General features: G+C 54.5%; 1 protein-coding gene across 3 annotated transcripts in view; it reads left to right on the forward strand.

Moving 5' to 3' along the window:
• The first annotated feature begins 6659 nt into the window (after nucleotides 1–6659).
• SOGA1 (suppressor of glucose, autophagy associated 1) overlaps nucleotides 6660–22165 on the forward strand; it is an 87673-nt gene continuing 72167 nt past the window's right edge. For all 3 annotated transcript variants that reach the window (XM_032141822.2, XM_032141824.2, XM_032141823.2), the window contains exon 1: nucleotides 6660–8303. In XM_032141822.2, the coding sequence (XP_031997713.2) occupies nucleotides 6810–8303 (1494 nt within the window). In that variant the 5' untranslated portion in view covers nucleotides 6660–6809. The remainder of the gene's footprint in view (nucleotides 8304–22165) is intronic.

Genomic DNA, 22165 nt, shown 5'->3' on the forward strand with positions numbered 1-22165 from the left:
TGGGCTCAATCCTCTTGCCTCAGCTTCCTGAGTAGCTAGCACTACAGGCATGCGCCGTCATGCTCTGCTCATTTATTTTATTTATTTATTTATTTTTGTAGAGATGGAGTCTCACTATATTGCCAAGGCTGGTCTTGAACTCCTGGTCTCAAGTGAGCCTCCCATCTCAGTCTCCAGTATTGACGTTACAGGTATGAGCCACTGCACTCAGCCTATTTAAAAATTTTTTTTTTTTTTTTGGACAGAGTCTCCTTCTGTCACCCAGGCTGGAGTGCAGCAGCTTGATCTTGACTCACAGCAACAACTGCCTCCTGGGTTCAAGCGATTCTCCTGCCTCAGCCCCCCAAATAGCTGGGACTACAGGCCTGTGCCACCATGCCCAGCTAATTTGCATTTTTTTAGTAGAGACAGGGTTTCGCCATGTTGGTCAGGCTGGTCTCGAACTCCTTACCTCAAGTGATCCACCTGCCTTGGGCTCCCAAAGTGCTGGGATTACAGGCATGAGCCACTGCACCTGGTCCAGCATGGGAGTTTTGATCTGCTATTTATGACCTGGGCCAGTTCACTCCTCCTTGGGCAACCTAGTGGTCCCTGCTCCGGGGGAGGTCACCATGCTGAAGCTAAACTTAGTGCAGACACCAAATCAGCATAGCACACTCTCGCCCAGCACTCCAGGGCTCAAGCCATTGTCTTGCCTCAGCCTCTCAAATAGCTGGGACTATAGGCACTGCCACTGCCACTAGCAATTTGCCTTCTCCATTCTTCTCGACCAGACCTCATGCTGCCTCTTTCAGAACTGCAATAGTCATCCAGGAAAAAATTTAAGTGTCCAATAAAAGGGGGAAAGGTGAAGTGATTCATGGAACATCATCCATTCAGTGAATTGTTTCTGTGGTTTTTTTTTTTTTTTTTTTGACAGAGTTTTACTCTTATTGCCCAGGCTGGAGTGCAATGGCGTGATCTCAGCTCATCACAACCTCCGCCTCCCGGGTTCAAGCAATTCTCCTGCCTTAGCCTCCCGACTAGCTGGGATGACAGGCATATGCACCACCACGCCCGGCTAATTTTGTATTTTTAGTAGAGACGGGGTTTCTCCAGGTTGGTCAGGCTGGTCTTGAACTCCCAACCTCAGGTGATCTGCCCGCCTCGGCCTACCAAAGTGCTGGGATTATAGGCATGGGCCACCGTGGAAGGGATTATTTCTTTCTTTCTTTTTTTTTTTTTTTTTTTGAGACGGAGTCTTGCTCTGTCGCCCAGGCTGGAGTGCAGTGGCTCAATCTCGATTCACTGCAAGCTCCGCCTCCCGGGTCCTGCCATTCTCCTGCCTCAGCCTCCCAAGCAGCTGGTACTACAGGCACCCGCCACCACGCCTGGCTAATTTTTTTGTATTTTTATTAGAGACGGGGTTTCACCATGTTAGCCAGCATGGTCTCGATCTCCTGACCTTCTGATCCGCCCGCCTCAGTCTCCCAAAATGCTGGGATTACAGGCGTGAGCCACCAAGCCCGGCCCAGTGGATTATTTCTAAGTATGAAAAGTGATGTTTGCAAAGAGCTTATAAATGTGTTATAAATATGTGGGGATATGCTTCTGCTACCCTGTTAAATGAAAAAAGCAGGATACAAAATTGCATAGGCACTAAGATTTCAACTATGCAAAATAAACGTGAAATTAACAAAGAGAAAATGACTAAAAGGGAATACACCCGGTGTTCACTGGGCTGACTGGCTCCCCTTTGAACCTCAGGTGAGTATAAGATGACCAGACACTCCCTGACATGTCCCGGAAGGTTTGATTTTCACTCTCTGAGATCTCTTCTTTGTCTTACTCTTGAATGGCTGGCAACTGCATTCTTCATTGAGAAAACAGAAGTGCGCCAGGCACGGGGGCTCATAACTGTAATCCCAGCACTTTGGGAGGTCGAGGTGGGTGGATCACTTAAGGTCAGGAGTTTGAGACCAGCCTGCCCAACACGGTGAAATCCTGTCTCTACTAAAAATACAAAAGTTAGCCGGGCATGATGGCGGGCACCTGTAGTCCTAGCTACTTGGGAGGCTGAGGCAGGAGAATTGCTTGAACCCAGGAGGCGGAGGTTGCAGTGAACTGAGATGGCGTCACTGCACTCTAGCCTGGGCGGCAGAGTGAGACTCTGTCTCAAAAAAAAAAAAAAAATTAGCTAGGCATGGTGGCACACATCTGTAATCCCAGCTACTCGGGAGGCTGAGGCAGGAGAATCACTTGAGTTTGGGAGGTGGAGGTTGCAGTGAGCTGAGATCGTGCAACTGCACTCCAGCCTGGGCAACGGAGTGAGACTCTGTCTCAAAAAAAAAAAAGAAAGAAAAAAGAAAAAGCAGCAGTTGGGCGTGGTGGCTCACACCTGTAATCCCAGCACTTTGGGAGGCCAAGGCAGGCAGATCTGGAGGTCAGGAGTTCGAGACCACCCTGGTCAACATAGTCAAACTCCGTCTCTACTAAAAATACAAAAAAAATTAGCCAGGTGTGGTGGTGGGTGCCTGTAATCCCAACTACTCAGGGGGCTGAGACAAGAGAATTGCTTGAACCTGGGAGGTGGAGGTTGCAGTGAGCCAAGATCACACCACAGTACTCCAGCCTGAGCAACACTCTGTCTCAAAAAAATAAAAAATAAAAAATAAGGCCCTAACTAACCATTCAGTGGCTCCTTGAATAACTCAGCTTAGGCCAGGCACAGTGGCTCACGCCTGTAATTCCAGCACTTTGGGAGGCTGAGGCGGCTGGATCACAAGGTCAGGAGATCAAGACCGTCCTTGGCTAACACAGTGAAACCCTGTCTCTACTAAAAATACAAAAAAATTAGCCGGGTGTGGTGGCAGGCGCCTGTAGTCCCAGCTACTCTGGAGGCTGAGGCAGGAGAATGGTGTGGATCCGGGAGGTGGAGCTTGCAGTGAGCCAAGATCACGTCACTGCACTCCAGCCTGGGCGACAGCTCTGTCTCAAAAATAAGTAAATAAATAAATAAAATAACTCAGTTTAAAGGCTGCCTCCCCGGCTGGGTGCAGTGGCTCATGCCTGTAATCCCAACACTTTGGGAGGCCAAGATGGGCGGATCACAAGGTCAGGATATCGAGACCATCCTGGCCAACATGGTGAAACCCCGTCTCTACTAAAAATACAAAAATTAGCTGGGCATGGTGGCGCATGCCTGTAATCCCAGCTATGCAGGAGGCTGAGGCAGGAGAATCGCTTGAACCCAGGAGGCAGAGGTTGGAGTGAGCCAAGATTGCGCCACTGCACTCCAGCCTGGCAACAAAGCTAGGCTCCATCTCAAACAAAAAACAAAAAACAAAAACAAAAACAAAAACAAAAAAGGCTGCCTCCTCCGAGAGGCCTTCCTGACTCCCCTATTTAACGAGGTTTCCTGACTGATTCCTCTAATTTTCCCATAGCCAGTTGCTGTTTTTTTAATTTGTATAATGAAAAAACAAAACAAAACAAAACAACTTTAGTTTAAAAGAAAAAAAACACACCTCCTCTTGGAAGCTTTCCAGGAGTGAGTCTCCATTCAGTTTTCATCATGTTGGTCAATTTAGCAGCTTGAATGGGAGAAATGAAACCGTTTTTCCACTTGGGTAATCAGCATCTTCACTTCTTATGTTCTATAATTCTTACAATGTAATGCTTCAGTCTTTTTTGAGTAGCGCTTTCTGCAACACACACTGTGTGCCTGCTCTGGGCACTTCGCAGCCCAATAGGGAACCACAACAGGCTCTGGAATTGGGCAGCCCTGGGTTCAAGTCAATCCCAGCCCTTCTACTTCCAAGCTGTGTGACCTTGGTCACACATTCCAGCTACCCAGTGTTATGTAACAAATGACCCCAAAACTTAGTGGCCGAAAACAACAATATTTATTTTGCAGTTTGGGCAGGATTGGTGAGAGCTCATTTCTGCTCCACTTGTCCACTGGGGCGGCTCCAAGCCTGGGGGCTGAATCATCTGCAGGCTCACTCTCTCACATGTCTGGTGGTTAGTGGGGACCAGAGCTGGAGTTGTTGGCTAGATCGTCTTCATGCGGTCTCCCCATGAGGCCTGGGCTTCCTCCCATCATGGTGGGTGAGTGGCCAGAGAGAGAGAGAGAGAGAGAGAGAAGCAAGCTGGGTGGAATCCATGTTGCTTTTTATGACCTAACCTTGGAAGTCACAGATGAACACTTCTGCCATACTCTGTTGGTTGAGGCAGTCACAAGATCTGCTGAGATTCAAGGCGGGGGCACACAGTGCCCCCACACACGTGCCACACACACGTGCCGCTCAATTGGAGGAGCATCAATGTCACATTGTAAGAAGAGCAATTGGGATGAGATATACCCTTTGGAAAATATTAATCAGTCACAAGAAGTATCTTCACCTTTTGGAGATCCTTTACTGAAATGTGGAGCACAGAGCCCGGCACACAGGAAGAGGCCACACATCACACAGCTGCAGGATGTGCGGGCACAAGGATGGTCACCCCGTCTACAATGTAGCTAGTTCTGGACTCTCAACAAGTCTCATCTCCTTTGTGGTATCCCTGGTCTAAACTGACTCTGAGTCCAGAGCCCCTACGTCGGCCCCACCTAGTCCCTCCCCACCAGGGCCCTGTTGTTCTCAAGGCTTCTCTGGGTCTGCAATGTAGATTCTTGACTCCCCAAATCCAAAGAACTCCTGACCTCATGATCCACCCGCCTCGGCCTCCCAAAGTGCTGGGATTACAGCCATGAGCCACTGCGCCTAGCTACGGGTCGCTTCCATTTTAGCAGTACAGAGCCTGAAACCCGGGTCGGGGGCGCATGGGGACCCACAGGCCCCTCCCTGGCCAGCCATGAGTGTTGGGCCCAGAGAAGACAGGTGATAGAGCCAGGAGTCAGACCCCTGGCCTAGAAGAGAGATGCAGGCCACTCTAATCTCAGGACTGCTGATGTGACCAAGGGTGTGTCAGGAGTGGCTGAGCCAGCCTGGTCTGCTATGTCCCTGCATTCACATCACCCAACACCTCCAAGCCTATGTTCTGCATAGGGGGAGAAACTGAAGCACAGAGAGAGGACACACTTTCCAAGAGCTTCACAGCATCTTTCTGTGCCAGACTAGATGCAGCCTACTAGAGCCAGGGGCATCTGAGCTGGATGGACCCTGTCATCTGTTACATTAGACCAGAGCAGCTGGGGACTCTGAGACCCGGAATGTGGGAGGGCCTGCCCTGGGTCACTAGCCTGCGGCTCCCACATCCTTCTCCAGCACTCCTGCCCCCATGCCATGCCATGCCACCCTGTTTGTGCTGAGTCTTTTGTGGTCCCCCCCAACACACACTGTGTGCTCCATGAGGTCAGGCACTGACATGCCCACCACTGTGTCCCTCAGTGTACCTGGCGCCTGTGCAAACAGGGTTTGTGGACAGTCAGTGGGGGGTGAGGGGAGCTGGTGTCTTGCCAGGAGGGGGTGGGGATGCCCTTGCGGAAGTGTTTGCCAAAAGCCTGCTGAGTGCCTGCTCCTCACTTGGCCGTACGGAGGGCACCTAGCGTTGGGGTGGAGGAGCACTCACACACCTGGATCCAGATGAAGTCATGCCTCTGGAGAGAGGGGATGCCCCAGGAATGTATTCACTGCGTGTGGGGGAGGTGGGACAGAGACAAAGAAGTGGACCTGGTGCCTGCTGTGTCACAGGCAGGTGCAGAGGTGAAGGAAGGGAATTGGGGGAGGAAGAAGAAGGAGAAAATGGGCAGGAGGAAGAAGAGGGGAAAGAGGGGGAAAAGGAAGACTTGGAAAAGGAGGGAGGAAAGGAAGGGGAAAGATGGGAGAAAAAGGAGGAAAAAAGAGCAGGGGATAAATGGGAGAGGGAGGAGAGAATAGGAGGAGGAAGAGGCTGTAAAGGGGCAAAAACATCCCTGCCCTTCTGGTGGCAAGGGGTGTGGGGCACCCTAAGGACGAGGGTCCATCTGTGGGGCAAAGGACTCAATCCAGCTCTGCCCTGCGGTGGCTCAGGGATGGGGGCGTAGCGGCCAGGCGGCGTGGGGGCTGGGGAAGGTGTGAGAGACACGGGAAAATCAACACGGCCAGGAGCCAAGGAGACGCCCAGACGCCCGCGAGGAAAGAAAACGCGCCCATCAGAGCTCAAGTCCTGCACTGCTCCTGGAGGGGACGTGTGGGGTCAGGGCAACCGTCCCAGCTCATGCCAGCCCCCACCGGGGCCAAAACCGCCTTCCAAAGCATCCGCTAGGCTGACATCTCGTAATAGGTCGCCTCCATTTTATTTTTATTTTTATTTATTTATTTATTTGAGATGGAGTCTAGCTCTGCCACCCAGGCTGGAGTGCAATGGCGCGATCTCGGCTCACTGCAACCTCTGCCTCCCGGGTTCAAGCGATTCTCCTGCCTCAGCCTCCCGAGTAGCTGGGGTTACAGGCACGCGCTACCACGCCCGGCTAATTTTTGTATTTTTAGTAGAGACGGGGTTTCATCATGTTGGTCAGGCTGGTCTCGAACTCCTGACATCGTGATCCACCCGCCTTGGCCTCCCAAAGTGCTGGGATTACAGGCATGAGCCACCGCGGTCGCTTCCATTTTAGCCGTACAGAGCCTGAAACCCGGGTCGGGGGCGTATGGGGAGAAATATCCGCCGATCAAGGTGCGCGAGCCAGGCATGCACACAGGGCTTCACGGTCCCTATGCCAGGAGAGGGAAGCTGAGGCAGGGGGAGCCCGAGCGCGCCCGGGAGGTGTGAGCTTTGGGCCCCATCGGTGCCACCTAGACCGTGAGCTTGGCGCGTGCAACCTAGGCTTCAGTTTACGCATCTGTGCGATGGGATCGCGGCTCCGGCGGTGCCGGCTGAGGGGGCGGAGTTCGCGCACGCTCGGCACGGGGCGAGGGGCGAGGCGCTGGGCGTGCATGGATGCGGGCTCCTGCGAACTGAGGTCCGCCCGGCCTCAGCCTGGGAGTCCCGGCTCCCTCCGCTCTCGCGGGCCCTGCCCGGACGCCGGGCGCAGCGGCACCTCCGCCGGGTGCGTTCCCCGAGCGGGCAGGGGAGGAGGCGGCGGAGCGGAGGAGGAGGGAGCCCGGGCCGCGGCTGCCCGCGCCCGCCTGACCCTCGAGGGGGTCGCTGTTGCCTCGCAGATCCCTCCCTCGCTCCCTGCCTGCGTCCCTCCCTGCCGCTCTCGCCGCGTCCGCCTTTTGTTCGCGGAACCGCGCGTCCCCGAGCCGAGGCGGCGGGGCGGGGAGCTGGCGGGGCTGCGCGGGGGGCGGGCCGCGCCGGGCGGAGCCGGGGCCCGGGCCGCAGCCGGACTCGGAGCCCGAGGGAGCGATCGGCGTGCGGGCGGCGGGGGCCCAGGCGCGCCCCGGGGGCGCGGCGAGGCCGAGGGGGCGGGCGCCGGGCGTAGCCGCAGCCGGAGCCGGGGCGCCTGGAGGCGGTCGGGCCGCACTCTCCGAGCCCAGAGCAGCGGAGAGACCGCGCGGCGGGGCTTGGGGCGGGGACGCGGTGTCGGGGCCGAGGTGGGCCAAGAGCAGCCGCAGCCCGAGCGGCCGGAGCCGCGCCGGGTCCCTCCCCAGGGACGTCGAGGCCGGGCGGGCCTGGGCCATGCGCGCAGCTCGCTGAGGCCGAGGGAGGCCGCGATGGAGGCGCCGGCGGCCGAGCCCCCGGTCCGGGGCTGCGGTCCCCAGTCCGCGCCTGCACCCGCGTCTGCCCCGGAGAGGAAAAAGAGCCACCGCGCGCCGTCGCCGGCCCGGCCCAAAGACGTGGCCGGCTGGTCGCTGGCTAAGGGCCGCCGCGGCCCAGGCCCAGGCGCAGCAGTCGCTTGCAGCGCCGCGTCCTCCGCACGGCCGGACAAGAAGGGGCGCGCAGTGGCTCCCGGGGCGCGGGGCGCGGGGGCGCGGGTGGCCGGGGTCCGCACCGGGGTCCGTGCCAAGGGCCGTCCGCGCCCGGGTGCGGGGCTGCGACCGCCACCGCCGCCCCCCAGCCTCACGGATAGCAGCTCGGAGGTGTCGGACTGCGCGTCGGAGGAGGCGCGCCTGTTGGGCCTGGAGCTGGCGCTGAGCAGCGACGCCGAGTCCGCGGCCGGGGGCCCGGCGGAGGTCCGTACGGGGCAGCCGGCCCAGCCCGCGCCCTCCGCACAGCAGCCCCCGCGGCCGCCCGCCTCCCCGGACGAGCCGTCGGTGGCCGCGTCATCGGTGGGCAGCAGCCGCTTGCCGCTCAGCGCCTCGCTTGCCTTCTCCGACCTCACCGAGGAGATGCTGGACTGCGGGCCCAGCGGCTTGGTGCGGGAGCTGGAGGAGCTGCGCTCGGAGAACGACTATCTCAAGGTGGGGGCGCCTGGGTAGAAAGGGAGGCCGCAGGGGTCGCCGGCTGTCACAGTCCCGCGGGCCTGAGGCACCAGCCGGCCCTCCTTCCCACTGAACAATCCGGAGAAAGGGGCCCAAGCCCTCTGGGGACCACTCTGAGGTGGATCTGGGGCTCCCTCATTCCCCCGCCCCCCCCTCAACTTTATTTGGGAAGCGCGCTCCTGAAAAAGACCGTGGAACTGGCTACAGGGCCCTAGCCTGGGAGCGGGGACTTGAGAAAGCTTTGGAGCGTTCTGGGAGGCGTTGCTGAGGTGGGGGTGGGTAGCCAGGGAAGGGATGGATCTCTGCCTTCAGCTGCCCAGAACCTCCATGCCCAGGCTCTCCTTCTTGGGACGGGATTGGTGGACACCGCCGCCAGAGAAACCTGTGGCCATCTCCTGCCCAGGAAAGGCCTGAATGCCATCCTGAGTCGTTACCCAGGGCTTTCCCGGGCGCAGGCCTGTCTCTGCCTGCCTTTCTGGGCGGGTCCAGTTTGAAAGCATGACATCTGGGAACATCCCCTTGGCTGGAGTCCACTTCCGCCCAGCCTAACGGTCCCACAGCCTGGAGGATGATGTCGTGGGAGAACCGGTTCAGAGGCAGCTTCCAGTGTCTTTCGCCCTCCCTGGGGCAGACCTTGTGCACACAGCAGCCCCATTGGCCCCTCGTGGCCAGTGCCTTTCCGTGTTCCCAGTGAGAGGAGGGCAACTGCCCACCTGGAACAGGACTTCCCTGTGGCCATGTGGGGACCCTAGGGCTTCCCCCGGACAGCAGGCTTTGCCTTTGCTTTTTCAGTGGACATGAGTACCTACTGGGTGCCAGCCAGGCTCCATCTGCACGCTTCCGGGTGCCATGGCAGCTTTAGGGACAGCCCAGCTTGCACGTGTTGACCTCTCCCTGGGAGGCTGGAAGCTTCCTGAGCTCTCTTGCCGCTGGCTGGGCACGGTTTTGGAGGAGGCTGAAATGTTGCCGACTCTTGTCAGTGGATGATGGCCTGGCACAACACCCAGAGTGCCCCTGGCTGTGGAGCTCACAGCATGCTGCTGGTTTGTGTCTGCCCTGCAGCACTTAGCTTTTAACTTTTCCTTGTGGCTCTTCTGGCCAAATGGGCTTCTCCCTCATTAAAGTGTCGGTGTCTTGCTCAACTATGTCTCTGTCTCCCCATTTTCCCCGGGATCTGCTCTCCAGCCTGAGTTCTGTAAATGCTTGTAGTATGGAAGGACAAGGTCTGTCTGAATCAAGAGACACCTTTCCCCAAGCCAGGCCTCAGTCTCCTCATCTGTTAAATGGGAGGATGTCTTCCCAAGGGCCCGGTTCGGTGTTGGCAACTGGGAGTTCAGTCGGCTCTTTGAGTCTTCAGAAGCCGGTGGTAAGGAGAGGGCAAGTGGAAGGTGAGGAGGAGGAGGGAGGCGACGAGCCAGGACAAGGGTCTTTTGCTCCTGCCCTCTTGGTGCTCTGAGTTGCTTCCAGTGAGTGCTGCCTGAATTGGCCTTAACCGAAACTCTGAGCTCCTCACCCCTGCCTCCTGGTTCCTGCTACTCACTCTGGTGAAGGGGGATGGGTTGCAGAGCTTTGCTTCAGGGCTCCTAGGCATCCATCCCAATGGGCTCCTGTCCATCCCAGGAAGTCATCAGGCTCTGACCCAAAGTCCGTTTGAGGCACCCATGACTGTTTAAAGGGGAAAACAGTCCCAGGAGGCTGGGGGTTGAGCCCGGGATCTCACAGGGGCCAGGGCCCAGCTGGGGACATCCCACGTTTGGGCCAGCATGGAGCCGTAATTTCCACCATTCATTCAGTGGCTCAGGCTTCGTGCTGCTATTGGATCTGGGGTCTGTCGCTTCCTGACTGCGTGATCTTTGGCAAGTTACTTAAAGGCCCTGGACCTTTGCTTTCTCATTTGTAAAAATGGGACAGTAACACACTTTCCAACCTCAAGGGTTAAATGAGCTGATTCCTGCAGACACCATTAAAGCACCTGATATGTAGTAAACCTCTGATCACTGCTCTTGTCAGAGGCACGGGACACATTTCCATGTGCACCCAGCCTGTTCTCTTGTGGATTCTGTGAGGGCAGAATAGATCCTCTTTATCACCCAAGGCAGGCTGGGCTCTTTCTCCTGGCCCCTCATCGGTTCATTTGGCAGCTGTTTATTTAGAACCTGCCGTGTGCTAGGGCAGATCTGGGATATAGCCGTGGACAAGGGAGGATGAGGTGTCTGTTGTCATAGAGCTTTGGGGGAGACCAGAATTAAACGATAGTCATACAAGAAATCACAACACAGATCATAATGAGGGTGAAGGGGACAGTTTGCCAGGAGCACACGAAGGAGGGGGCTGGGGTGCACAGGGAGGCTGAGAGCTGCAGGATGCCGTGGAGCCAACTGATTGAGGGGCTGGAGTCAGAAGATTTCAGGCTAAGGGAAATTGGAATGCTCGTTGAGTTCAAGAACAGCGCTAAGGCCAGAGAGGGGAAGGAGTGTGGGTAAGAGAGGAGAGCAAGGCCAGCCCATGCCACTTCTCACTGTGTACATTTGGGTTAGCCCCTTAACTTCTCTGGATATCTGTTTATCCCAGCCGCCAGCCTCACAGAGGCAGGGTCAAAATCCAGAGACTGAATGTGGACCATAAACAGAGGGGTTATTACTGGAGGTGTTGTGTTGTTTATTCCACAGATGGGAAAACTGCGGCCAGAGTGGGGAAGAGACTTGCTCCGGGTCCCAGAGCCAGGTCGCTAGGCTGCCAGGGCTTGGAGTAAGCGTGTGTTAGACTCTTGGTGTGTTTTCTGCCTTTCTGGACTACTTTGCCTCTAAGATGCAGAAACTGAGTGCAAGAGAAAGGACTCCAAATCCCCAGTATGTCACCTGCAGGAGCAGAGTTGAAGGAGGTCCCACCACGTCTGGTGGGTGGCCCTGCTCAGGCTTACCTCCCCCTTGTAGGGGTCACTGGGAACTGTCAACTGCAAAGGACTGTGATCTCCAGTCTGATGTGGTCTGCTCTGGGGTCCAAGTGAGGAAAGCATAAATTGGGCAACTCTCTCCCAGTGAGAAGATAGAAGGAGCTTCTACAGAGAAGGTAGTGAGCTCACTGTCATTTTAATTATTCAGAGAGGCGGGATGACCTTGCATGCTTGGATAAAGATAGTGGGTTTGTGGAATGATTGCTTGAGAAGGGTTCAGAGGGAGATTGATGTGGTGGCTGCAGTTGAGCTGCCTGACCTTGGGTCCCTTCTAGCCAAGGAAGTCTGAAGGTTATTAACTACTGAGGTTCCAGAATTCTAAGATGCAGCTTTAGCTGCAGAGCAGACATGTCACCTGTGACCTTCAAAGACCCGGTGATCTGAGGTCTTCCAGCCTTTCATCACCACCAACCGTTAAGCACGTACCATGTGGCCAGAACATGTAGGAACCCACTGGGTGTGGTTGGAGGAATCTGAGAGTTGGAGCCTGAAGACCTGACTTTGAAACTTGACTCTCCCGTTTACTGTGTGACCATGGGCAAGTTACCTGGCTTCTCTGAGCTGCTTTTTTTCCCCATCTGTATAATAAAGGTGATGGGGCCTGGCGCAGTGACTCACGCCTGTAATCCCAGCACTTTGGGAGGCCAAAGCGGGTGGATCATCTGAGGTCAGGAGTTCGAAACCAGTCTGGCCAACATGGCGAAACCCCATCTCTACTAAAAATACAAAAATTACCCAGGCGTGGTGGTGTGTGCCTGTAATCCCAGCTACTCAGGAGGCTGAGGCAGGAGAATCACTTGACCCTGGGAGGCGGAGGTTGCAGTGATCCGTGATCGCGCCACTGCAGTCTAGCCTGGGCAACAGAGTGAAACTCTGTCTCAAAAAAAAAAATAAGTAAAGGTGATGGAACCTGCCTGGACAATCTCATACGATTGTCATCAGGAATCAGGGAAGTGTGAATAGACAAGAAAACGTTTTGCAAGCAGTGAAATCCCAAGTGGCCTGAGGAATTGTTATTATTCATAGCCAATGGGCAGACAGGATGTCTGTGTCTTCATTCTTGGAGGAACTGGGAGAATGCAGAAGGGTGGATTTCCTTAGTTTTAGAATGTTAATACATCAGTAGCTGCTTCAGGGAGAACGGAAAGGTGTGATCACCTTCCCTGCCGTGTGTCTGTGGGCTCCGTCCTTGGTGATTAGATGTGAGTGAAGTGCAGCCAGTCTAGATGTCAGCTCAGAAGGGCCTGGAGGAAGCACCTAATCCATCCCTGCTTGCCATTTTACAGATCAGTAAATGGAGCTCTAAATTACATAGCCAGGATTCCAACCCAGGTTGGTCTAACTCTGGGCCTGTGCTTTCTGCAGTGTGACCAGAGCAGTGAGCTTTTGGTTGCTAACTAGCGTGTCTAGGCTGGGACACAGTTGGTGAGAGGAATCTTGTCATGGGCCAGGCTCTAGGCTAAGGCATGCTGGGGGCCCGGAGCCTGGGGGAGGTGGGGGTTAGTGGAGGATGTTTGTGTGTGCATGTGTGTGAGATTGTTCCTTCTTCTGTAACATGGGGGACAAGCATGCCCGCCCAGGGCCGTGAGGACCCTTTTCAGTGTGAGGACGCAGATGGAGTGCACAGTGAGTGTTAGTGTCTCCCAGTCATTGCCGTTCCCTTATCTGTTCCTCCAGGCAGGCATTCATTCATTCAACACGTATTTCCCCAGTGGCTCCTGGGTACCAGGCCCTGTGCTGGGTGTCTGGACCCAGTGGCCATGTAGTAGGCTTCTGCATGTAGCTCTTCTCTTCTTGGCTCCCAGTAGCTACAGGGGGAGGACTCCAGTCTGTCACTGGGTGGAGGAGAGGAGGTCACCACAGTCAGCAAAGCTCTTGGCTGCTCCTTACCCTGAGTCCCAGCCGCAGCCTCCCTGGGGCGGAGCCTGTGTCCCTGGGCACACTCTGTCTTGCACATACAAATGCACATATACTGTTCACAGCTCAAGCTCAGAGACACACAGCCACTCGCACACGTCTCACAGACCCATCCAGTGACTCGCTGGTGTTGGATGCTTTCAGAAGCACGCCTCCAGACATATTAGAGAGGATTCTCACTCAGAGAAGTGCACAAACCCATGCAGCTACACAACTCCCGTTCCATCACACCCTCCATCACACCCACACATCACCAGACACAACGGAGGCTCAGACCTGGCTGCAACCCCCACATCAGAAACACATTCTCATATACACATCTTACACCCCCAGACACACCCAGATATGTCCCAGAGACAGACTGACATCCTGCAGACACTCAGACTCATCAGAAGTACACATTTAGGTGGAGACACAAACCCACACAGACATTATACACACACACTAGCATCCACAGAAGTCTACACATCTACCCTTGCCAGGCTGGCCCAGGAACAAGCTCACCACCTGGGTACCTCCCCTGCCTCTTCTACAAAGAGAGCAGCAGAGACTTGCACACCTACCCGAGGCTTACAGACACCCACCAAGGGGACTCCCATGCAGACATTTACACACAGATTAGCACACGCAGTCACATGCACATCAGCAGGGACACAGCACAGTCTGGCATGCAAACATTAGGCATGTAGCATTTGCCAACAGGAGCCAGAGGCTCTCAAACTGGGGAACCTAGACACACACACATGCACACACACACACACACACACACACACATACACACGCTGTGACATTTCATCCACACACAGAAACAGGAAATCCTGGTCTGTGTCTCCCTGGAGCTAATGTGTACAAACTACTACTGTTTTCAGTGGCTCACTAGGCTTCCTTCCACAAGGCTGCTGGGAACACAGGAGTGTGGCCAGGGCTTGACTTTATAACCTTCTGGAGCTGGGGGTCTTGGGATCCTGGGTGGTGGGTGGATGGGGGCTGGTAGGTCTTGAAGTCAGAAGAAGCTGCACTGAAGTCCCCCAGGTCCCTGATGCCCAGCTCCTGGGCCCAGGGCCAGTGGGGCTGAGTGAAGTGGACCGATTGTCGAGCTGCCCACAGAAGAAACACTGCCCGGGGGCAACTCCCTTCTAATCTCCTTGGAATTTCCTGCTGGCCCTATCTCCCCCTTCTCCTCCTGTTCCCTTGCTGGGGGCTGCAGAGGGCCACGCCACTCCCATCTGTAAAGGGTGCCCCGTTCTGGCTGGGGAATGATGGAGGCCAGGGTAGAGGTGGCTAGAGGAGGTATGGGAGCTCAGAGGAGGGGCTTGGCAGGCTTCCTGGAGGAGGAGGTGACCTTGGAGCTGGGGAGTTAGCCTCAAGTGACTGACTGTCCCTGTGCCCAGCTCTTAGAACAGTGCCTGCCACATTGCAGGGGCTCAATAAATATGTGTACAATGAAGTGAAAGGCGGTAGGCAGGGCCTGGAGGTGGACCACAGGCTTGAAACGGAAAAGCTGGAGGGAGTGGTGGGAGCTGGCAGGGATGGGGAGAGTCTGGGAAGGGGAGTTGGGCTGGCTTGGGAAGGGCACTGAATGCCAAGCCAAGGGAGCACCTTGCTGGGAATGGTCTTGTTGCAGCAAAGCTGCAGCCACCTCCTTTTATGTGTCTGCAGCCCTGGGCCTGAGGCCTGCCCTGGCGGAGAGGCCTGGGGAGGGAGGAGAGCCAGGCTGTGTTGTCTCGGGGCAAACTCCACCTCTGGAGTGAAGTCTGGAGCCAAACCTCACTGTGTCACCTCCTCCCTGTGCATGCTGTCCCTGCGCAAGCCCCTCAAGCCTCCGTCTTCCTCCTGTAAAATGGGGATGTGATCCTTTCTAGCGGGGCACTTGGGAGACTGACAGCTCAGATGTTCTGTGCACCTAGCATCATCCTGGCACAGAGGAGGGGAGGAGGCCCCATGTCCTGCATAGCCTCCGGGGCAGAGAGAGTCCCCTAGGGAAGGGGCGCAGCTAAGTTCAAGCAAGGGCCTGCCCAGCAGCCAAGGTTTTCACTGAGGTCATTCCCCTGGTCCCCACATGCATAACCTCATCCGTGGTCACCTTCACTCCCCTTGGTGCCGGGAGGAACTTGGAGCTGGGGTGCTCCATGCCAGGCTAACCCTGGCATCACTGGAGGCCTCAGTCAGCACTGCATCTACCTGCTTTACGGAAGTGAAGCACAGCAGGGGGTCAGAGCGGGTGGGAGCAGCAGGCCAGCCCTTCCTTCTCCGAGGTCCGGGGTGGTTGGGAGAGAGCACTGTGATCTGGAGCCAAGCTGACTGGGCTCGAATCCCAGCTCTGCCTCTTCCTTTCTGAGCTTTCCCTTTCTGAGCCTCAGTCTCATCATCTGTGGAATGGGGATGTGGATGTCCTTGCCCCGCATGTTGCCGTGAGGGTTCCGTAAGAGAAAGCGTGCATGTGCGGGTCCCATTAGCCAGGTCTGGCTCCTGGGAAGGACCTAACAGCGCTTGGCGCTTGCCTGTTATATCTGGCTCTGGTGTGACCCCCGTGACCCCAGGTTAAGCTGGGTCCTTGATGATGGGCCGTGCTTGGCTCTGGGTGTCCCTCTGTGGGTGTTGGCTTGGGGCATCAGTCTGAGTGGTATGCACAGAGCTGCACTGCATTTTGGGCACCCCCAAACATATCTCCCTGTCTGTGTCCCCCCTTCCCTCCCCCACGGCGTTGTGTCACTCTTCCCTGAATGGTCCAGGCTAGTGCCTCCAGCTTAGTAACTGGTGATACACATTTGCTAATGGAAGAACACCTTTGGTGGCCCCCTCATTCTCAAATGGAGGTGAACCATCTCTCATTGCCTGAGCCACGAGGAAAGCTCAGCCTCTATGAAAAAAATTCTGGGGTTCCCTAGCTAGGCTGGATCAGCTGAACATCTTTACTCTGGTTGGGGCCCACGCCTGCTTTGGATCTTCTGGGTTCAAGTCAGTTGCACCAGCCTCTCCCCTCCCCGCCTCTCCTTGACCCCGCCCCACGGTGGAGCAGCCTGTGTGGTCCTGCCTCCTGCAGCCTCATCCACCCCTGCCCCACCCAAGCTCTACGGGTGCTGGACACACCCCGGCCTCTGTCCCGTGCTCTTCCCATCGGACCTTTGTGCTTGCAGTTCCTGGCTCTTTCCCTTGGTTTCTTCCTCCACCTTAGAGCACTCAGCCCCAGCAGCAGCTCCCCAGGTCAGGCTCCTGTGTCAGACACCTTGGGAGCTCCCTGGAGCTTCCTTTGGGGCATTTACCACAATGGTGATTAGATTATTAACGGGGTAATGATAGGTTTCATGCCATCACCACCCCACCTTGCCCTGCATGAGGGCAGGGACCTTCCAGGGTAATTAGCTCCTTCCTTTTACAAAGGGAGAAACTAAGGCCCAGAGAGGTTAAGGGGCTTGTTAGAGGTCATGCAGCCTGTAAGTGGCAAGAGACAAGCCTGGGGTCTTGTGCTTCTCTCCAGGATGCCAGGCAGGGGGAATGGCAGGGGTGTGAAGTGCTGGGGTGTCCTGGAGCTTCAGGCTGTGTGGCCTTGGGCCACTCTCTTGGGAACCTTGCCTTCTATCCCTAAAGACCTCAGACCCCTGCTCTGAGTTAGAGATTTTACTGCAGCCCAGAGGGTGTTTGGGGGTTGTTTTAAACACATCCAGGTCCAAACGCTGCCTTCCTTCCTGTTCACATGGAAAGGATGGGAGGAAACTGTCAGGCGCTTCCTGACACGAATGTCCCAGAGGCCGGAGGGCCTGTGGATATCTCCCTTCTCTGCCAGGTAAGGCCTTGAATGGGAGAGTGACAACAGTGACAAGCCAGATGTGGCCTTGGTGGGCAGTGGTTTCTTACCAACAACAACCACCACACACACACACACACACACACACACACACACACACACACACACACACCCCTCCCTGATAGAGCATCTGTAGTCTCCTGTGCAGAGCTGTACCAGACGGATCTGGGAGGCTCACTCCTGATTGGCTACGTAGACCTCATCTTGCTGGGTCTCCGTTTGCTCGTCTGTGAAATGGGGATAAGATAATAATAGCGCCTGCCTCTAAGGATCATCACTGAGCAAGAGATAATGGCTTTTCTGTCTCAGTCCGGTGTCTGGAACGCATTAAACGCTTGTCAATGTTAGCTATTGTTATCGTCACCATTGTTCATTATAAGACCGTCTAGTCCAGCTTATAGGAGCTCCAACTGGACCTGAATCCTGGCTGTGCCACTTAGTGTGTGACCCTGGGCAACATACTTGACCTCTGTGAGGTTCCTCTCCCATCGGGGATTACTCGGGCTACAGTGAGAGAATGTGCACTGCCTGGCGGGGATGGGGCGTGCACAGGGAGCATCTCTTATTTCTTGGCATTGGAGAGGCGGGTCCAGGCCCCAGTCTTCCCTCATTATTCCCAACCAGAGGAGCAGGACATGGTGGGTCTCCAGGGCCAGGCAGCCTCCGTGTCGGCTGGAGTGGGGACATTGTGTGGCACGGCGATGCCAGGCTGGGTGTCCTGGCCTTCTTTCCCTGGGACCTTTTTTTTTTTTTTTTTTTTTTGGAGACGAAGTCTCACTCTGTCACCCAGGCTGGAATGCAGTGGCATGATCTCGGCTCACTGCAACCTCCGTCTCCTGGGTTCAAGTGATTCTCCTGCCTCAGCTTCCCGAGTAGCTGGGACTACAGGCATGTGCCGCCATGTCTGGCTAATTTTTGTATTTTTAGTAGAGATGGGGTTTCACCATGTTGGCCAGGCTGATCTCGAACTCCTGACCTCAGGTGATCCACCCACCTCAGCTTCCCAAAGTGCTAGGATTACAGGTGTGAGCCACCATGCCTGGCCTCATCAGGACCTTTCATGCAACTTCCTGAAAACTGGACCCTAGCTTCTTCGCAAGGATGCTAAGCTAGATTGAGCTCTGGGGTGGGAGACAGGTGCCCACAGTCCCCCCTCCCACTCAGTGCTATCCCCTCCAGGGACTGTGGGATTGTCCTCTGTCCTTCTCGAGGCCTCTCTGTCCCTGGGTATGAAGGGATGGAGTCTTTGGTTTCCCTCCCCTGCTGCTGTGCCCAGAGTGTTTGCATTTGGGCTGAGAAGTGGAGCTCTGCGGAGTTTTTTGCATACCCTTTTTTGGGGTCCAAGTGCGATGATCTCATCTGGAGCCTTGACAGACTCCTGGGGGACCGGCAGAAGGGATGGCAGATGGCTGCCCTGGCCTCTTGGGTGGGGCTGGCATGCCGCCCCTGTGGCCACTGCTGGCCCACTCCATAGAGCAGCCCTCCTGGGGCTGGGGTGAGTGGCCTGGGCCCGGGCGGGAGACGAGTGGCCCAGAGCCAGGGTGGCAGATGGGAGGCAGCCCAGGCCTCGGCCTGAGGGAGGGACCGTGGTGGCCAGGGCAGTATGGGAGCAGGCGGGCCAGGCTGAGGCTCCCGTTCCTCTGTAGCGTGGTTGCTGCCTCGCAGAGTGAAGGTTCTGGGCCTCTCAGCTCAGCTCTGTCATTCTTCTGGGTTGGTCTGCCCATCTGAGGGCTTGTTGGGCCCCTGAACCTGGGGAGGAGGTGGTACATTTGGGTAAGGTTTGGAATCTGGCAAGGCTGTGGCCTGGGTGTTGCTGGGCTGGGATTTCAGCCCCACCACTGGGGTCTGAAGCACCCATGGGCATTAGCTTCACAGAATCAAGGAATTAGATTCAAACACAGGAGCGCTGACTAGAAGTGGTTTTCTGTAGGGGAGTAGAACAGGGGGATTCTCTTCCCCTCTGAGGGCCTGTGTATTCATTCAGCACCTCTTTATTGATCTGTGTGTCCCAGGCACGGTGCTGGGCTCTGTCCTCCTGACATCACATCCCAGTGGTAGAGACTGACATTCTGCAGGCAAACAGACAAATAAAACGCTGAGTATCACAAATAAGCCTATGATATATGCCAAGAAAGAAACAAGGGGTTAAGATCGACGTAATGGGCCTGGAGGAGCATGGAAGCCTTCTCAGAGGAGGTGGCATTTCAGTGGAGACTTGAGGCAGAAGGCAAGCCAGCAGGGCAGAGATAGGGGGCAGGGAAATCCAGGCAGAGGGAACCGCAAGGCCAAAGGCTTTGAGGTGGGACAGGTGAGGTGGCTGCTGGTTGCCTAAGACCCAAGTGGCTGCTGTGTTGCCAGTGAGAGGAGGAGTCGAGGGAGATGAAGATGGAGAAGTGGACGGGCTTAGGCCAGGCAGGGCCTGTATGCTGTACGATGGGATTTGGGTTTTCTTTTGTATGTGATGAAAAGTCACTGGAGGTTTTGTTTTGCTTTGCTTTTTGCTTTTTGGGGTTTTAGGTCAGGTGTACTGGGTATATATATACAATATATTGTACAATATATTGTACAAATATATACAATATACTGTACTTATTTGTACAATATATTGTACAAATATATACAATGTACTGTACAAATATATATAATATACTGTATAATATATTGTACAAATATATACAATAAAATGAATTTTGGCAAATGCATCCAGTTCTGTAGCCACCACCACAACCAAGATATGGAACAGTTCCTTCACACCCCAAATTTTGCCCTGTGAGGTCAGTTCCTCTCTCGATTTCAGACCCTGACAACCACTGGGACTGTTTTCTGTCCCTAGAGCCTTGCTGTTTCCAGAGTGTCAAAAATAGACTCATACAGTGTCTAGCCTACTCAGTCTGGCTTCCTTCCCTAGGCTTCCTGCATGTGAGCTTCCTCCATGTTGCAGGTGTCAGCAGTTCTTTCCTTTTCATCGCTGAGTAGTATTCTATTGTGTGGACGTACCACAGTTTATCATTCACCAGCTGAGGGACATTTGGGTGATTCCCAGGTTTTGGTGATCATTGGAGAATTTTAAACAGGAGAAAATTTTAAACAGTTTTAACCACATTTTAAACATGGTTTTAGAAAAAATCACTCACTGTACTGAATGGAGAACAAATTAGTCGGGAGCAGAGTGACCATCATAAGGATTAAATCCAATAATTTGGTGATGAGTCTTGCCCACCATAGGCACTCACTAATTGTTCAAACAAAAGGGCTGTGCCCTGGGACAGTCAGGGAGGCTTCTTGGTGGAGGTGGCTTTTTTTTTTTTTTCTTTTTTTTGGTCAGACACAGTCTCATTCTGTCGTCCCGGCCGGAGTATAGTGGCGCCATCTCGGCTCACTGTAACCTCCACCTCCTGGGTTCAAGCAGTTCTCCTGCCTCAGCCTCCTGAGCAGCTGGGATTACAGGGGTATACCACCACACCCGGCTAATTTTTTGTATTTTTATAGAGACAGGGTTTCGCCATGTTGGCCAGGCTGGTCTCGAAGTCCTGACCTCAAGTAATCCGTCTGTCTCAGCCTCCCAAAGTGCTGGGATTACAGGTGTGAAACACTGTGCTCTGCTGGAGGTGGCTTTTGAGGTGGGAAACAGGTGTGGAGTAGGAGGCCCAGGCAGTACAGAGTCCCATGGGAGTGGGTGGGCTCAGATTCCAGCTCCCCGCCCCTGAGCCAGCCTTGGCATATCTAGAGTTGCTAGAATGTGGTCCGTAGGGGTCATATCAGAGTTCCCCAGGGACACTAGGGGCTGACTCTTGGGTGGGAGGTAGCTGAGGGACTTCTACTCTGGAAGTCTCTTCCTTCGTGGCTGGCAAGAGGCAACCTGCTCCTGCCTTCGGGGGCCTCATGTCCCTTTGGTGCTCTCCCTCTCCTCCCAGCTGGGAGCTGTTGCTGGGTTCAGACCATACGCTGCCACTTGTGTTTCTGCAGAGGGTCCTGGTGTTTGGTCACTTTCATCTCCAGCCCCACAGCTCACCAGCTGCTGCAGGCCAATTCCATCATAGCCATGCATCTGGAGCCACGTGCAAAGGTTCCAGTGGGCCCCAAATCTAAACTTCTCCCCGATGTCCTCAGTGTACAAAGGTAAATCATTTTATATCTGCGTGGGTTTCTCATAGAAAGTAATCTTTCTTAGAACACTTAAAGTGTGATTTACCAGCCTGGGCACTAAAGCAAGACCCCCTCTCTACAAAAAATACAACATTCAGCCAGGCATGGTGGTGTGTGCCTGTAGTCCCAGCTACTCAGGAGGCTGAAGTGGGAGGATGACTTTAGCCCAAGAGGTCAAGGCTGCAGTGAGCTGTGATCAAGCCACTGCACTCCAGCCTGGGTGACACAGAGGGACCCTGTCTCAAAAAATAAAATAAGTAAAAAGTGTCATTTGAAAGTGGAGCTCTGCTTCTCCCGCCTGTATTTCATTTTAAACATTTAAAGTTATATCTTACTTTGGCTGGGTGCGCGGTGGCTCACGCCTGTAATCCCAGCACTTTGGGAGGCCGAGGCGGGTGGATTACCTGTCAGGAGTTCGAGACCGGACTGTCTAACAAGGCGAAACCCCATCTCTACTACAAATAGAAAAATTAGCCACGCGTGGTGCTGCATGCCTGTAATCCCAGCTACTCTGGGAGACTGAGGTGGGAGAATCATTTGAACCCCAGAGGCAGAGGTTGCAGTGAGCTGAGATTGCACCATTGCACTCCAGCCTGGGTAACAAGAGTGAAACTCCATCTCAAAAAAAAAAAAAAAAGGAAACCAACTATATTGAAACACAGTTATTAAAGTATTTTTAATTTACAATGTAGTAATATATGTGCTTATTAACTCATAAATTCTGGTGACAGATCTAACTGGCATAATTTCAAACTACTGATGAGTGTAAATAATATTTTGACATTTTTGTAGCAACTGTTATATGATATGAAAATATCTGTGATTTTTTTTTGGTGGCAAAGTCACAGGTAGTACTCATATAATGATGATTTGTTCATAGGCCCAGAATAGAAGGAAATGCTACATTTTACTTAGAGGTCAGTGAAAAGGAAGATGTGATTTTCCAAGTTCATGGACTCCCTGAGTTCTGGTTCCAAGGAAAGATCTTGAAGTCAGTGGTTGGAGTTTGAGTCCTGCCTG

Source organism: Hylobates moloch, unplaced genomic scaffold (genome assembly GCF_009828535.3).
Source record: "Hylobates moloch isolate HMO894 unplaced genomic scaffold, HMol_V3 SCAFFOLD_21, whole genome shotgun sequence".
NCBI classification, from domain to species: Eukaryota; Metazoa; Chordata; class Mammalia; order Primates; family Hylobatidae; genus Hylobates; species Hylobates moloch.